Source organism: Chlorocebus sabaeus, chromosome 10 (genome assembly GCF_047675955.1).
Source record: "Chlorocebus sabaeus isolate Y175 chromosome 10, mChlSab1.0.hap1, whole genome shotgun sequence".
Taxonomy (NCBI): Eukaryota; Metazoa; Chordata; class Mammalia; order Primates; family Cercopithecidae; genus Chlorocebus; species Chlorocebus sabaeus.
This window is the reverse complement of record NC_132913.1, coordinates 119,631,052-119,648,872: the sequence shown is the minus strand read 5'-3', so window position 1 is coordinate 119,648,872 and position 17,821 is coordinate 119,631,052. Positions and strand designations below refer to the sequence as shown.

At 40.0% G+C, this 17,821-nt stretch overlaps 1 protein-coding gene across 1 annotated transcript in view; it reads right to left on the bottom strand.

Annotated features, from left to right (window-relative positions):
- DIS3L2 (DIS3 like 3'-5' exoribonuclease 2) overlaps window positions 1-17,821 on the bottom strand; it is a 375,772-nt gene that overhangs the window by 187,893 nt on the left and 170,058 nt on the right. The window contains 2 exon segments of the mRNA XM_073020137.1: window positions 8,749-8,996; window positions 14,775-14,875. Of these exon segments, the coding sequence (XP_072876238.1) occupies window positions 8,749-8,996; window positions 14,775-14,875 (349 nt within the window).

The window sequence follows — 17,821 nt, the reverse complement described above, 5'->3', positions numbered from 1 at the left end:
AAAAAATCAAATGACAAACAGCCCAATTAAAAATGCGTAAAAGCACCAACGTATGCTAAAATGAATGGGTGAAATTAAGCAGAAACAGAATACCACACAGACTCAAAAATCTTTCTAAAAATATTGTATAATAATTACAAGGGAAAAAAGTAGTAAGTTAGGAATCATGGCAGATGCCTCCTTAACCGGGTGACCAAGGTGAACATCACCAGTATCATTTACTGACATTATGTGTCCCCGATAAGATGTGTATCACCTCTGTGGTATCTTTCCCAATAATGCCTAATCTCGATCTAATCATGAGAGAACATTAGACAAACACAAACTGAGAAACATTCTACAAAATCACTGGCCAGTACTCTTCAAAAGTTTCAAGTTCATGAAGGACAAGTAAAGAGTAAGAAATGTCACAAATTGGAGAGACTACAGAGACACAGCTAACTGTAATATGGGATTCTGGACCCAGATTCTAGAACCGAAAAAGAATGTTAGTGGAAATAATGATAAAATCTGAGTAAGACCTATATTTTAATGGTATCATATCAAGATTAATTGCTTACTTTTGGTAAGTATTCCATGGTCATGTAAGATGTTAACATAATGAGAAGATAGGTAAAACATACACAGGAACTCTCTGCTCCATTTTTGCAATTTCTGTCATCAAAATTATCTAAATAAAAAATTAACTGTTAAAAAATGGGTAAAAACATGAAGACACTGTCTAGAAAAGGAAACATGACCATGAGTATATGTAAAAATATGTTCAACTTCATCAGTAATTAGGGAAAAAGTAATGAAAATCATAATGATTATCACTATTTTTACCCACCTGGCTGGCAAAAAAATGAGTCTAACAAGTGTTAAGAAGAACGTGGAGCAATGGAACCACGTACACACTGCTGGTACGACTAAAAAGGGGTACAATCACTTTGGGAATGGCTTGGCTAGAAAGTTGTAAAGTTAAACATGTACCTATGTATCATCCAGTAATTTCATTTTTAAGTAGAATCTAGAAAAACTTTAGTTAATGAGCACTGGAATGTTTGCAGGAGCACAAGTCTCTGTTCAACCCAAATGTACATTGCTAAATTATGGTATATTTCAGGAAATGGAAATATGGATTAAAAGGAGTTAAATATATGAGTATATTTTAGAAACATGTTAAATGAAAAAAGGCAAGTGATAGAATATATAAAACATGGTATTTTGTATAAGGTTCAAAAACAAGCAAAACAAAACATTATTTAGGGTTATAAATATGGGTAAATTATTTTTTCAAGTACATTTTCATTAGTGTATTTGAGATAGTGGTTACCACTGGGGAAAAAATTATCATTTAGGATACAGGAGAACAGACAGGGAACTTGAATAGCATTGGTGATGTTATATTTCTTAATCTGGTTCATGAACTCATGGGTTGGTTTTAGTATTAGGTTTCAAAAATTATGTAAGTGTTACATATATTCTTTTTCCGGTGAAATATGCTTTATAATTAAAGTTGATAAATATTTTAAAAACAATATTTTAGTCAAATGTATACCAAAACCTCAATAGTGATCATTTCCAGGGATGAAACTCTGGGAAATTTTCATTTTCTATAGTACACATTTGAATAAATTTAATAGTAAATATTTAATATATATGTATTTGGAAAAAATAAAATTTAAAAATGTTTATTTTGATATTTCAATAACAATTGTAAGAGAGAAAGCTTTCCTCCCTAGTTATTTATAATGATCACCACTTCAATTTTTCAGCACTAGAGCTCCTCCATGAATACTGCTCCCATTCACAATGAATGACGTTCCAACTGAGTCCTACCATAAAATTAATCTGAATGGCACTGAAACAATATTCTCAACTTCCTACATATGATAGGTGGGGGCCTTGGGAGACATATAAACATTCTTTATAAATAAGCATCAGATCTACTATCCTGGGTGATGTGTCCATTAAAAACTTATTGAGGGAAGGGACCAGCTACAGACAGAAAAAAATATAACAAGAAAGTCCTTCAAATTGGCCTCTTTGCCTTAAAGAAATCAGGAACACTTAATAGTCAAGATTAGCGTTCTCAGTCATTCATCATCTCTTCTCTACTAAATATTCTTATAAACTCCTAGTCTTACAACTAGACAATGTATAGAAGACAGTCATGCACTCTTGCAGTGATTACCACTATCGTATTGCTACTCTTAAATACATGCTCTCATACATGTTGGTCCAATGTTGGAAACTCCATGCAAACAGATATAATGGCATCATAGCCCTGAGAATGTACCAGTGGGGAACAATCAAACATCAACTACACCAAGGGCCCAAACTTCTAACAATACAAAGTAAAAACGAAGTGTGGCAAATACACTTGTCTTTGGCTGTATATTTTATCTATTACTTTCTATAATCAGGAGAGAGAAAAAGTTATTTTCGCTTCTTATGGCTCAGTACTACGACATAGCAGAAAGTAGCACTTAAGGAATGGGGACCTCAGGAAAGGTGTTTTTGTCAGTGAAAATAGATAAAAGCATGGAGAAAAGAAGTAAGAGTCAACAATACTGAATATTTTAAGAAAAGGTCTTGAAATTTAAGAATGAATTGGTGTTGACATGAAGAGAGCAAAGAGGAAGCTGAAAGGATTTAATGAGTATAAGAGGAGGCTGATGGTTATCTAAGGTCCTCTACGTTGTAATATTTTCAAGAAGGTGCATTAGAAATTGCAGTTGAAGATGGCAACTTTGGAAGAACTGCCAAAACTGCATAAAGTGCTCATCAAGAAAAGGAACGATTTGGTAACCTAAGCCTAGATCTGGATCATTCTCCTCCATTCCTTTAACTTTTGCTCTGCCTCAACCAGGATTTTCTCAGTGTTGAAGACACAGTTTTTTCCAAAGCTGATACTTACAGGCCACCAGGTGGAGCCCAACAGTCACAAAAAAAAGAGCCCCCTCCTCAGCCTGATTTGCTTTTTGCCTCCTAGCCGGCCAGGTCCATACCCCCTGAAAAGAACATACAAACTTACAGATTTGGTAATGCGAGTCCATAGCATTATATAACTTGGTTTCTCCCTCAGAGCTGTCTTTAAAGAATATGCTCTCAAAAAGATGAAATATTCCTTTTGCAAAGGGAAAGATTGGATGCAGTTATTTTTCAGTTTGCTAATCTTGGAGACTATGTTTCAATGAAACAAACTAATTTCTTCTGTTTGTTTTTTCTATCAATCTAGTCATGGTTTAATTTTCCTACTAATTACAATTCAATGTATTTAATGTAATTTAATGACCACCTCTTCAATTCCTGTCTACCCTATAAGAAACTGAATATCTACCAAAACAGAATGGAATGTCAAAGTATTTGCTTCCATCAGTCAATAAATATTGCTGACTGACTAACAACAACCATAAGGTGCAAAGCTAGGAGACAAAGGCGATATCAGAACAGACCCCCACCCCCTACTTCCTATCTCTACCACAGTCTTCCAAGGTCAGAATTTCCCTTCCTCTGCTTTCACCTCACTCCATCATCCGCTCCAGTGGAACCTGCTGTCCTTCACACTCATTAAAGCTAGCAGCACTGTAACCCATTCTCTGTTTCTCATTTCCACAGCCTCCCATTAAGCCTAGGCAATTCCATGTGCAACCAAGAACTTCTCAGTCTATACTGACCTATTCATTTTTCCTCCTCCTCCTCCACCCTCAAAGCCACCAGACTTTGCTTGATAATATAAATATGTCAATTTGCTCTAGGTCGGTTCATGCCATATATCTTCAGTTAGCCTTCAGTGTTGCCAAGAAACACTATTAAGTTCCTCACAGTAGCTGCTGTAAAACTTTCTCATTTTATTCAAGATTTACCCTTAAATATTCAAGAAGAAACCACGACAAATCTGGGAGAAAGTGACAATGATATCTGTATGCTCATGACATCCTGGAAAGAGAAGCTGGAACTGTAAACTCCAGACTTTAGGATACCAGATTTCCCAGAGGTCTGAGAAAATATAGGCATGAATTCCACTGCAAGAGTTTCTAAAGGGAAAGATGATTTAAGAGGGTTGGGAAGTTCTTAAAACTGTAAATCTGATTATATAATTTCAGATCATTCCAGCGAGGAAGCCAATGTGGCTTTTTAATTATCCTGGACCAGAGTCTAGTACTAAATATTAAAGGTACTAAATATGTTGTGATGTATAACAAAAAACAGTGATCCCTAAAAGCTAGCAAGGGCTCACTTGGGTTTTGATAGCATTACAGAACTAAGATTCATAAAAATGTGGTAGATGTGATATATAGAGAGGTGAACAAGGTTCAAATGAGATCTCTCATGACAATTCTAAGAACAAGATAGAAAATAATAACAACTAGAAGTCTCCAATGTTATAATACTCTTTGAGCTGCCCCTAAATGGTGGCCCCAAGGCAGCACTAGGGTGTCAGAGAAGCAATGCTTACGGCAAAGAGGAGGCCGAGTTCCATGTCCTCCCTAAGGATCCTTCCAAAGCTACTAACATCATATATTCCATTAATGTGTGCATTCTATTCAATTTTTTTGTTAAATATCTGTGCCTTCTCAATTTGGCATTCTCCACCTGAGTTTTTATACTTGTTGTATGCTATTGTCAAGCATGGACTCTGAAGTCATAGAACCTTAGTTCTCATCATTTTCTGTTCCAAATTACTCCTTGTGTGTTTTCTAGCTTGAGTCATGGTGCAACATCTTCCTAGTCAACCTGGCTCAAGATATTGGGGTCATCAATTCATTTCCATCTACTCATCTGACCAGTCAGCAAATGTTCACTAAGTGTCCTTGTCCTGAAGGAGCTCATGGCCAAGTAAAACAAACAAGCAATTGCAATCCAAACAGATGAGAGCTCTAATAATAGTACTAATAGAAGCTATGGGAGCACCAAAACAGAGGACTGTGAGTCAAGGAACATTTTTTGAGTGGACAACTGAGTTGAGTTTAAAAGTTGAGTATTTCACCAAGCAAACACTAGAGAAAGGAGAAAGCCACTGTTAGGAAAGGAAGTGTAACGTGCAAAAGTTTGGAACTATGAACATACACAGTCAACTTGGGAAATGGCAAGTTGGATTTCTGATAGTGAAGACCATGGAAGGAACTGAGATGGATCCCAGTGAATTGTGGTTAAATGCCATCAGCATCCACCCATTCCCCCTAGTCAGAGCCCTGAAAGTTCATCCAAGATTCCATCCTTCTCCCTCATGCCCCATTTCTAATTAGTCATCACATCTGGGAAAATTTACCTTCTTAATCTCCCCTGAATATTTTCATTTCTTTTGTTTCCTCCATTGCAACTCTTTATTTCAGGTTCTCCCATCTCATCTGTCTTACTGCAATAGTGTATTATGACCTCCTGCTGCTAGGCATGTCCCTCCTCATCTATTCTTTACTCTCAGTCAGAGTGATCTTTCAGCAAAGAGGCCTCTGTCCCATAAGAAATGATCCTGGATTTCCCCCTTCACCGACCTCCTCTAAATTCCCCCAAATTATTTTATTCCTATGGAAGAACTTACAACTTCTGTTTTGTACTATAGGTAGAACTCAAAGAGATAAGCCATTCAAGCCATCTGCTGTTTTATCCACGCTCATTCCCAGAGAGTCCCACAGCGCTGCTAATTGGGTGTGAATCATGGATGGGACTCTGGACCCCCACCTCTGCTTGAAACTACTGATGAGGGAAAATACCTGCCTCAAGCTAGACCAGTAAGATTTTCCACCACAGAAATTCTGTATTGTGATCTAGACTTTAGTATGTAACTGCCATAGGACTGGCAGTACCATTTTGGGGCCATGTGTGCTGCTGTGCAGGTAGAAGACTACTGTGCAGAGAGAAGCAGAATAACACAGCTCATATGCAAAAAGGGGTAAAGAAAAGATACTGTGTGGTGGCTGGGCTAGTCACAGGGGTAAAAGAGAAACTGTGGTTCCTTTGTTGCCTTGTTAGTTCTGATTTTCTCATGAGACTTCCTCAATTTCCTGCTCACCAGCTTCTTATATTAATCTCTACTTTTATTTAAATTAGCTCAAGTGGGATTCCACTCCTTAGAATCAAATTATCCCTATGATATATGTATATGCAAAAATCCTTTTGCATTAGACTATAAGTTCCTTAAATAACGAATTCATAGCTTGTTTACCATTGTATTTCTCAGATAATATAGCACAGTACTTTACACATAGTTGAATCAAAACCTGTCTGGTGAACTAAACATAACTACAGAAGAGGTAAATGACTTTGAACTTGAATAATTAGAAGCAATTACATAGGCAAAGGAAGTCCAATACTTTCAAGGATAGAGGTATAGGAGTAGGGAAGAAATTCAGAAGGAAGCCACCTTAGCTAAACTTGACTTTTAGGGATAGTTTTTGTGGAAGCTAACCACACACTTTCGTACCCACAGCAGGTATTACCATCACACTCCTGGTCAAAGCCTGGCAAAGATAAAGGAGGAAACCTAGGCAGTCATAGCACAGCATGTTCTGATTAAGAAACGGTGACCTCAGTTCTTAAAGATCAGTAACGGATAACCAGAACAAAATGGCAAGGCGACCACCAACATACTCAACAGCTGCAGCCCTCACCCCTCGTACAACAGACGTCATCTGAGAAATTCATCAGGAAAACCTACCATATTTTAGTTCTTAAAATAAATTTTCTCTTTTTCACAAAGATTTTAAAAGGCATATTTTCATAAATGATAATTTTTATATCCTTATATTAAGAAGGTAGAGAAAAAACATGATGTTTCCATCTCAATATGATTATCTTCTTTTATTTTGAAAATTACATAATTAATATTTGACTATCATTTTTAAATATTATTTCTTTAGATCTAGCAAATGTGCTTGAGGCTTCAAAGCCTTAACTCCCTTTTTGTTGTATTTTACCTTCAAGAAAAGGGTTCCTGATGAAGTAATGGTTCAGCTATAAAAAAATAAAAATTAAAAAAGACCTAGAAGGCCATGAAAGTAATAAGAGAAACTCATACTATGAAGATTTCCTGACTACACCCTTACAACTTGAAAACTAAGGAAGCAGTCCAATCAAGTACACACAATGGGATATGACAGAAAGGCAGATAAAAAACAAGGCTGGATTTCCTGGTTTGATGTGAAAGTCTTCCTCTTTTACTGCCAAACAGAGTGTGGCTGCACAATCAACAGGACCAGGTGGCACAACCGTTACTGGGCCTTTTGATTTGATGGTGAGAAACTGGCAAGCTTGTAAGAAGGACTATTTAGGGCTCAAGGGGTTGACATCACTTTTGGATAATGAGTTAGGCTTTAAAATGATGACATTGCAATCACACCACTTGAGAGGAAAAAAAGAAAGTACAACTGTTCCTAAGTAGCTATGAGATCATTTAAATCACACCAATCTTCATATAACTGAAAAAGTGGCACAGGGTAGTGTTTCTTATATATGAAACACTCTTATATATAACACACACATTTGATTTGGCTTATTTTGCTAGGCATAAGAAGCTAAGTATAGAATAAACCTGATACAAGCAGCACATTGTAGCCATCCATTCAGTGCTGACTCTCCTAATCATAGGACATTCCCAGGAGGGTACATCCTGTACAAGTGAGATGACCAACAAGCAAGACATTAAACTAGAATAAAAGTAAATCAACAGGCTCTTTTCTAGATTGTATACCTTTATAGTCATTCCCTGTGAAGCATAAACCAGACATCATCTATAATAAACACTTAATGACATAGCTAAAACTTACTGCTTTTCTTTCAACATGAATACCAGTTCTAAGAAGAAAACAGGCCGGGCGCGGTGGCTCAAGCCTGTAATCCCAGCACTTTGGGAGGCCGAGACGGGCGGATCACGAGGTCAGGAGATCAAGACCATCCTGGCTAACACAGTGAAACCCTGTCTCTACTAAAAACTACAAAAAACTAGCCAGGCGAGGTGGCGGGCGCCTGTAGTCCCAGCTACTCGGGAGGCTGAGGCAGGAGAATGGAGTAAATCCGGGAGGCGGAGCTTGCAGTGAGCCAAGATCTGGCCACTGCACTCCAGCCTGGGCGACAGAGCGAGACTCTGCCTCAAAAAAAAAAAAAAAGAAGAAGAAGAAGAAAACAGGCATAGCATTTGGTCAAGCAACTAGGTCCAGCAGTTTCTTCAGATCAAAATGAAGTGGCCATCCATGATGTTCTGGGACTATGTCATATATATTTAAGTTAGATTGATTTCTGACAGCTTCCACAAAAACATGGTACCCCTTTCCATCTTACAATAGGGTAGTTTTTAATGCCATAGGCGAAATCAATACCGAAAAAGAATGCCATTCAAATATACCTTCATGTTCATATTTTAAAGCAAAGGAACCTGGGGTCTCCTGACTATGCCTAGACTTTGCATGGTTTAACACTAGCATCTGCAAGGAGAGGACTGGTTGTTTGATGCAATGAATTATCTGTGGTACACAAGTACAAATAGGGCACATGACATTAACTAAATAAGTAGAGGCTCAGAATATGCTCATGTTTTATACCAAAAAACAAAAACAAAAATGTGACTGCCTGGTAATTCAAGGAACATACAGGCAACCAGTTGAGGTGGCAGCTAAGAGTGACTTCTGAAGAATCAGGACCAAAATACACCAGAAACTATGCTTCAATAAAGAAATAATAATTAAAATACATAAAAAGTTTACCTAAAGACCACCTAAACTGAGTTCTGCCTGTCACCTGTGGTTTTTCCTACCAGAGATCACCTACCCCAGGGCAAAATTGCAGTCCTCCTTCCAGTCCACAATGCGGCAGATGAACAGTGTGTTGGCATAATCTTTAGGCCGTGCCACAAAGTCCTGGGGACAGTCCTTGAGAGGCACATAAATTCTAGGCACTCGGTGGTCTGAGGGAGAAAATAGGGCGTATTTCCTAAACAGTTCGCTGTTCTTATCAGCCAAGAGTTTGAGGAAGCCAGTTGCTGCTCGAGAATGTTTTTTCTCCAAGATGTAAACCACCTGAAAACACCAAAGATATAGTCAATGTTGTTTATCTGCAGTACTGAATTACACTTGGGAGAGGTCAGCAGGTTATAATTTGATCAACTAGCAGGAACCAGCAGTTTTTCTAGGTCAAAATAAATGCCTCTCAGTGATGATCTGTGACTAAGTAATCTATATTTAAGTAGCAACAAGTATCTAGTAAGCATATATATCCAAGAAAAATTATGCAATACATGGATGAATTAAATCAAAGAGCTTTTATTACCATGACCCGTGTCTTATAAAGACATGTGGGACTCCAGCAGGGAAGTATAGCTCCAGGTATTTGTTCCACATTATACTTTTCTCCCATGAGCAATACCAGTATCTCACAGAAACAACACGGTAGGTGCTTTTTGTAAAAGAAAAAGGGTTATTAGACATAAATTACTTCTCTTAATTATGTCTTCAACAGCTGAAAGGAGAAATATTTGATCTTCCTCCTTTCCAAGATTAAACCCAAGCTCTAATTTGACTAGATGAAGATTGAGGTCACCGCTCCACCACATACACATGCGATTTCCATTGAGAGAGAAGTATTCTCCGAGAAAACGAGTCTTCTCCCTCATCCACTCCCCACCCGCCGAACGCATTCCTCCTACAGTGCTTCCTTTCCCCACTGTAGCCCGTCTGCAGGTTCATCCCTTCCTCAGAGCTGCTTGCCGACATCCCACCAGACCCCTGAACAAAGATTCAACCTGCAGTTGAGCTGGCTGCTGTTCTTCTCTATGTCCCTGACTCCATATGGAATCTCAGCCCATTTGCAGGAAACCTCCAAACCAGTTGAGTGCACCACACCTCTCCCCCAGTCACTCCCAGCTACTACCCCACAGGAGAGCACCTTAGGGCACCCGTCTTCTCATGCAAGCTCACTCCCAAAACATGCTCTACTTTTTCCCTCTTAACTCTTCCTTCTTCCCTGAAAAACATCTATTTTAAACAAACTGCTGTACCCTCTTTCAAGAAGGCTGTGGGACGCCCCCCTCCCCCTTGCATGTAACTATCTGTCCTAAGGACTGTCTTCCCCAGCCCATTTGGGAAGAGGATGCTCCTTTTCCCACATACGGCCCCTGAAATTGGTGTCCGTGTTTCCCCATGCTGCACCGCCACGCCCAGACCTTTACTCTTCCAGCCTCATGCATGTATATGCACCCTCTTCTGGTTCAGGTGGTCCCCTTCTTGTTATTATCATCTCCTGGCCTCCTGGTTACTCTGTGAAATCTGGCTTACAGTCTGGCCCTCCCACGTCTACCCAGGTGAGTAACTTAGTCAACATCCTGTCCTCACCGTTCCCCTATCTCTTCAATGCCAGCAACCTTCACTTCTATTTGACTTCAGCAACTCGTCCTCATGGCCACACCTCAGCATCATCTGGAACTAGTCCAATTCCAACACCCGCTCTCTGATGAATCCATCACACAGCTCACTTGTTCTCCAGGCTGCACTCCACAGGCTTTTTCACCACATCAAGACTTCCAACACCTTTAACCCTTGCCTGTTCTCCAAGTCTGTTAGCTACATCTAAGCCTCAAATCCTTTCCTCCCTTCCCAGAGCCACCGTGTGTGTGTGCGTGTGTGTGTGCGCGTGCACGCACAATACCAATACCACATGCACACTTTTTTTTTTTTCTTTGGAGACAGCCTTGCTCTGTCACCCAGACTGAAGTGCAGTGGTGTGATCTTGGCTCACTGCAACCTCCGCCTCCCAGGTTCAAGCAATCCTGCCTCAGTCTCCTGAGTTTCTGGGACCACAGACATGTGTCACCAGTCACCACGCCTGGATAATTTGTTTATTTAGTAGAGACAGGGTTTCACTATGTTGTCCAGGCTGGTGTCAAACTCCTGACCTCAAGAGATCTGCCCGCCTCGGCCTCTGAAAATGCTAGGATTATGGGCATGAGTCACTGCATCCGGCCTTGAGCCACCATATTCTATCACCTCAAGTCCTCTCACTCAAGCTGTCAAATGCCTTCTCTTCTGATCCTTCCACCAACTCACCCTAAAAACCCTCAGTCCTGGAACATTTCAGGCACCAGTATTCTCTAACCTTAAACGCAAGGTATAGAGTTGATCAGCAAAGAAATTACAATTGTACAGATGGATAGCATTATACATTGTTATACACCTTTTGCTAGAACCTTAAATTCTCTGAAGATATATTTTCACCTGTCCCCATTCTGCACAATCTTTCCTTTCATCTTCACTCTCTTGATCCTCTCCCAGGGCTCCAGTTTTCTCAATGTTCAATCTTTTTGTTGTCCCACAACTCCCTGAGGCTCTGTTCAATTTTTTTCAGTCTATACTCTCTCTGTTCAGATTGGCTAAATTCTGATCTGTCCTCAAGTTCAATGATTCTCTGTTGTGTCGTCTCTACTACTGAGCCTATCCAATAGTGTTTTTACTTCTGTTATTGTACTTTGCAGGACTATAATTCCCATTTGGTCCTTTTTATAATTTTTTTTTTTTTCTTTTGAGACAGAATCTTGCTCTGTTACCCAGGCTAGAATATAGTGGCATGATCTCGGCTCACTGCAACCTCCGTCTCCTGGGTTCAAGTGATTCTCCTGTCTCAGCCTCCCTAGTAGCTGGGATTACAGGCACGTGCCACTGCACCCAGCTAATTTTTGTACGTTTTTAGTAGAAACAGGGTTTTGCCATGTTGGCCAGGCTGGTCTTGAACTCCTGACCTCAGGTGATCCGCCCACCTTGTCCTCCTAAAGTGCTGGGATTACAGGCGTGAGCCACCATGCCTGGCCTTTTTATAATTTCTAAATTTTTGCTGAGATTTTCTATTTTCTCAAAGGTTTCAAGAAAGTTTTTAATTGCTTATTGAAGCACTTTTATGATGGCTATTTTGAAATCATTGTTGGGTAACTGCAAGAGCTCAGTGCTGGTATCAAATGATTGTCTTCTTATTCACGTTGTGATCTTCCTGTTCTTGGTATGACGAGTGGTTTCCAATTGTATCCTGGACCTTTCGGTTATCATGTTAAGACACTCTGGGTCTCATTTAAATCTTTTATTTTAGAAGGCAGTCACACACCCTGTTGAGGTTTAGCATGCAGGTCCTGACCTACTTTTGTGGGCTGTAGTTTCAATGACAATTTCCTTGGAAAACAGCCTTTGCAGTGCTATCTTGGTATGTTTGGTTTATATGGTATCACTGGGGCTCCCGCTGGTCTCTACTGGTACTGCCTTTGTGGGTGGAAAGAAATTCCCCAAGCCAGGCCACCTGGTCTAAGTGTGGAATGGGGATCTCCAGCCTGCAAGGACAAAGAGGTTTCCCATTTTGGGTTTCTTGTTGTGGCAGGATCTCCTTTACTGGTGCTACCTGGCTGCCCAGTGTTTCTGAGTGGAAGAGGGAAGTCTCTGGTCCACAAGGATAAAGAGGTTTCCTGGACCACACACACATTATGACCAGATCTCCTTTGCTAATGCCACCCAGCTGCATGGTATCTCTGGGTGAAGGAGGGAAGTTCTCTTGCCTGTGAGAACATGGGGGCTTCCCATACCTGACTGCATGCTGTGGCCAGATCACCTTTCCTGGTGTTTTCTGGGTAGATGTCCAGCGTCTCTGGATATTCAGTGCCTCTGGGCAGAAGACAGTCTCAGCCCCACAGAAACAAAGAGGCTTCCTGGGCTGGGCCACTTCTAGAATCCTTCTTGTTGGAGCCACTCAGATACCTGATGTCTCTTGGTGGGAAAGAGAAGCTGCAGGTTCAGGGAGGAAGGAAAGCCCTTCTCTTAACCACTTATTGTCATTAGAGCTCTTTACAGGTGCTGTGGATTGCCTGGTATTGCTGGAGGGATTTCTGTTAGATCTGGGTGAGAATGAGTCTAGCTGGACCACCCTCTATTGCCAGGTTGGCATTCAGAAACACTGGGCTTGGGCCACCTTCTGTTGTTGCTGTTGTTGGTGGGGGGTTGTGAGATCCCTGCTGTTATGATGTTTCTCTAGTACTGGCGAAACTAGTTTGCCTTCCTCTTTTCACCTTTCAGAATTCTCCTTTGGTTGCCTCTTGTTTTTTCCAGGGTTTACAGTTATCCTCAGTGGGAGGAGCAAGAAAAAATAGGTCTATGCCATCTTGTCTGAACTGGAGATTCTTGTTTCTTGTTTTAATGTCTGACAGCACGAAAGTGTATAAAGTAGGTTGACATTACTACATTAGTTGCAATTCATACAATGTTAATTGTCATGAAAATGACTCTACCATAGCATAAGTTTCACAGGTAAGTGCTGTTTTGCCTTGTGATTTTTGGTTGAATCCACTAAAAACATTATCCAAAAGAAAGGGAGATAGGGACAAGGGAGAAGGGAGAGGGAAAACATGTTTGGAGGGCAGTAGCAAATCACAGAACACAGGTTCCAGGGCTGCCTCTACTCAGCTCTGACTGCAGTCATTTAGGAATTTGGCCCAGTGTTACCAAATGTTTTGTTTTGACAAGAGAAGCCAAAAGTCTAATTTTTAATGTGAATACCCCCACCCCCGCCCACCGATGACTCTTTTTTTTTTTTTTTTTTTTGCTGAAAGCAATGAAGTCAAAATTTTTAAATACTGCAAGGTCAAACAAAATAGGTCTGTGAGCCAGATCCATCCCCAGGCTTTCCATTCATTCTAATCTCCCACACCTAGCATGTTGCCTGGAGCACAGTTAGTACTGAAATATACAGAGTATAATTTAGAAATTCCTCATGTCGGTATGCAAGAGAAATACTCTACTAACCAACTTGCTGGGTAGAGTAAGCACACTGCATTCCCAGATGAAACACACTGATGGATGCTTCTGAAACATAAAGTCTCATGCCATTATGCCACTTTATACTTTGCCCTTCACCATTCCTACCACTATGAGCTATCTGCACAGTTAGAAGTCAGCTGTGTTTGGTCAAGCATGTGGGCTCACACCTGTAATCCCTGTACTTTGGGAGGCCGAGGCGGGCAGATCATGAGGTCAGGAGTTCAAGACCAGCCTGGCGAAACCCCGTTTCTACTAAAAATACAAAAAATTAGCCAGGCCGGGTGGTGCACGCCTGTAATCCCAGCTACTCGGGACGCAGAAGAATCGCTTGAACCAGGGAGGCAGAGGTTGCAGTGAGCCAAGATCTCGCCATGCACTCCAGCCTGGGCAAAAACAGTGAAACTCCGTCTCAAACAAAAAAAAGAAGTCAGCTGTGTTTCATCCCACATCTGAAAATGACACTAGCTTATATAATTAAAGAATACAAGTGAATTGTGCAAAATGGTGAAATAGGAATATAAAAACAATTGTTTCATAACTAAATTGAATACTTTGGAAAAACTAAAAAAGACATTAAAATTATTTTTAAATTAGGTATGGGCATGGTAACAATAAAAAAAAAAACTGGAGCAAAAACTGTACAAATCTGAAGAGAGTCTATATTCATACTTCTTCTCCAGTGTCTAATTCTCACTCCACTCACTCCACCAAAACTGGAAGTGATAAATGCTGCATTACAAGTGTGGTTTAAGCAACAAAGATAACATAGAACTCCAATCAACACACCCACACTCAAAGAAAAGGCCTTGACCCCTTATCCAAAGGCAGGCAGATGGATTCATATTTATATGTTTAAAGTTTTTTTTCTTTTTTTAATTCACTTTGTATGATTCTCTGCTCTAACTTTTCTGATTAAATGAACAAATACAGTCCTGACTGAATCACACAAGATCTTCAACAAGTAGCTCAGGTGAAAGCCATTTGGACATGTGGAGAAAATCTGTAGGCAATGACCTTTGCTGATCTTTGCAGGGATTTCTCCGGTAAAGCTCTTGTGTCTTGTGAAATGCAGGTGGTCTCATCTTTTGTAACTGGTGCATCACCATCCTCTCTTCCTACATTAAAAAGACAAAGAAAGAGAGAAGAGGAGGCATCAACTAGACGCATATCATTAGTGGGATTTTAAAATTCAATCTAGAAGGACGCTTGGATACCAGTTACCCCAAACTACTCACTTTACAGAAGAACCCCAGGCCCCCAGTGGACCTGTCACATACCTGTATTATACTCATACTGAGCATTCAGCCTCAGCAGACCACATTTTATCTACTTAACATTATTCACATACTATCATAAATATCATATAAGTGGAGAACATCAAACTATGCTGAATTAAACTAAATAGCCTGTGTGTCAGAATGCCAAAAACCTAGATGTTAAATGCTGCCCCAGCCCAAAATGAAGAATAGAGATAGGTTAATTTATTATGCACATCTGCTGAAATAAAACAAAATCATAATAAATGTTAACTTTTAAAAGTACTTTGGTACCAGCCATAACAAACAAAATGGTGGAAAATAGATTATATTTATTAAATAAATAAATTTTAAAACCCAACCCTGATTTTCCTGGCTTTTTCTTAGTGACATTATGTAAAGAGTAAAGTACTTAAAGTCTTTTAATGTTTAATTTCCTTTCTTAAAAAACTTATAAAATGCACATTCACCCAAGAAACTGAAACCACATCTCCCGAGGAAAGAGGCAGTTAGGCTCTCTACCAGAAGTATTAAAAACACTCATGAACAAAAGTAGCAAATTACACACTTCTAAACATTTAAAATTTTGAATCTTTACTTGTTAATTAGATTTCCCCACAAAATATTCTTATCCAACTATGTTAGGGATTCTGGATTCTAGGGGTCACAACCAATTTACATGGGAGCCTCTCCAGAGAGCTAAGAGAAACTTGCACTTATCATCATTTAGGTGTTGCCAAGGCCAAAATAAATAAATAAATCCTTTTCAGGACTGGCTGCCTTTTAGCAAAAACTCAACTTAAAGCCAACTTTTACCATTCTGGGCGTACTCTGGAAACACTGACATGATCTGACCTACCAGGGTTTAAGAATGATCAACTGTTTGCTTTTCCATCTATGCTGAAATCTACCTACTGAAGTGCCCTCTGAATGCAGAATCCTCATTGTTTTCCAAAAAGTAAAAGCAAACACAAACTTTCCTATTGTAAATTGCCCTATCAGTGAAAGAGGACATCAGCAAGGTTCATCTTTTCTTTTAAACCCATAAATTCAGGATTCCAAAATCGTCAGATGCTTTTAGAACATTTTTTATAATTGTAGAGAGAAAAAAAACCACACAGGTTGTTGATCTGTTTGTTCCATAACATATCTCACCAACGTGCTCTGCAGAACAAGGTAATTGAGGAAAAACATCAAAGCGTGGAATTACCATGAATAAGTATCCTCTACTTAGATATTTGACACTAGTTGGTCTCAAATGCTAGCAATCAAGACATTGCAGTGAGAGGACTGTGTTTCCAAGGCAGCCTAAATCCTGGGCAAACAGCCTTCTGTGATGATCACTGATGGCTCCATCTTCAAATGATCGTTGCCTCAAATTCCATCCCAACAACAGCAAGTCAACTATTCAAAATGTTATACCAAATTACATCTAAAGAGAGAAGGCAAGCTATAGAAGTGGGCCCAAGCATGATTTTCTATCAGACTGAACATGACCTTTTCAGGTTCTATATTCAGAAGGGTATCCTGGCAGAAATGAGGCTTTGTTCAGACAAAGTTACATTCTAATAAATTAAACCAAGCTTTAAAGCCTTACAGGTAAGAATCATAGATAATGGTCAATGGATATAAAGAAACACAATGTCAGGATGAAAAGGTGAATCACCTTAATACATTTCCAACAACCATGTCTTGCCACACTGAATAGTAAAGTTGTCGGCTGGTCTAGGGTGGCTCATGCCTGTAATCCCAATGCTTTGGGAGGCCAAGGCAGAAGGATGACTAGAGCCTTGGAGTTCAAGACCAGCCTGGGCAATATGGCGAAACCCTATCTCTACTAAAAATATAAAATTTAGTTGGGCATGGCAGCGCTTGCCTATATATCCCAGCTACTCAGGAGGCTGAGGTGGGAAGATCACCTTAGCCTGGGAATTCAAGGCTGCAGCGAGACGAGATTGCACCACTGCACTCCAGCCTGGGCAAAAAAGCAATAACCTGTCTCAAAAAAAAAAAAAAAAAAATAGCAAAGTCGTCAATTTAATGAGACTCTACTACATTGTTTAATCATAAGATCACTTATTATTCATTTATTCCATGTGTATTTATTGAACACTGGGCATTGAAGATCCAGTGTTAAAAGAAATATGATCCCAGCCCTATAGACTAATGTGGGAATATTATATAAATAATCACTCAATAATTAAAAATTATAGGGTGGGCATGTTGGCTCACACCTGTAATCCCAGCACTTTTGGAGGCTGAAGTGGGAGGATCACTTCAACCCAGGAGTTCAAGACCAGCCTGGGCAACATGGCAAACTCTATCTCTGCAAAAAATACAAAAAAAATTCGCCAGGTGTGACAGTGTACACCTGTGGTCCCAGCTACCTGGGAGGTTGAGGTGGGACAATCACTTGAGCCCAGGAAGCAGAGGCTGCAGTGAGTCAGGATCGTGCCACTGCACTACAGTCCTGGCGACACAGTGAAACCCTGTCTCAAAAAAAAAAAAAAAAAACTGTGATAAATGCTAAGAAGGAAAGAATAATCCCAAAAAGAAGCAGGAAAGGACATATGATTTAGATTAGAGATCAGGGAAAGAATTTAAATTGAGACATGAGAATGAGAGACCCAGGATAGGAATGGCACACAGGAAAGGGCAAAGGCAGGAAGTTCTTCACACAATCAAGGACCAGAACAAAGACCATGAGGCATGGCTGGAGCACAGTCAGCAAGAATGGGCATGGCTAGAGATGAGAATGAGAGGCAGATGGGTGCCAAGTCAGGTGTGGGCCTTGCAGAATACAAA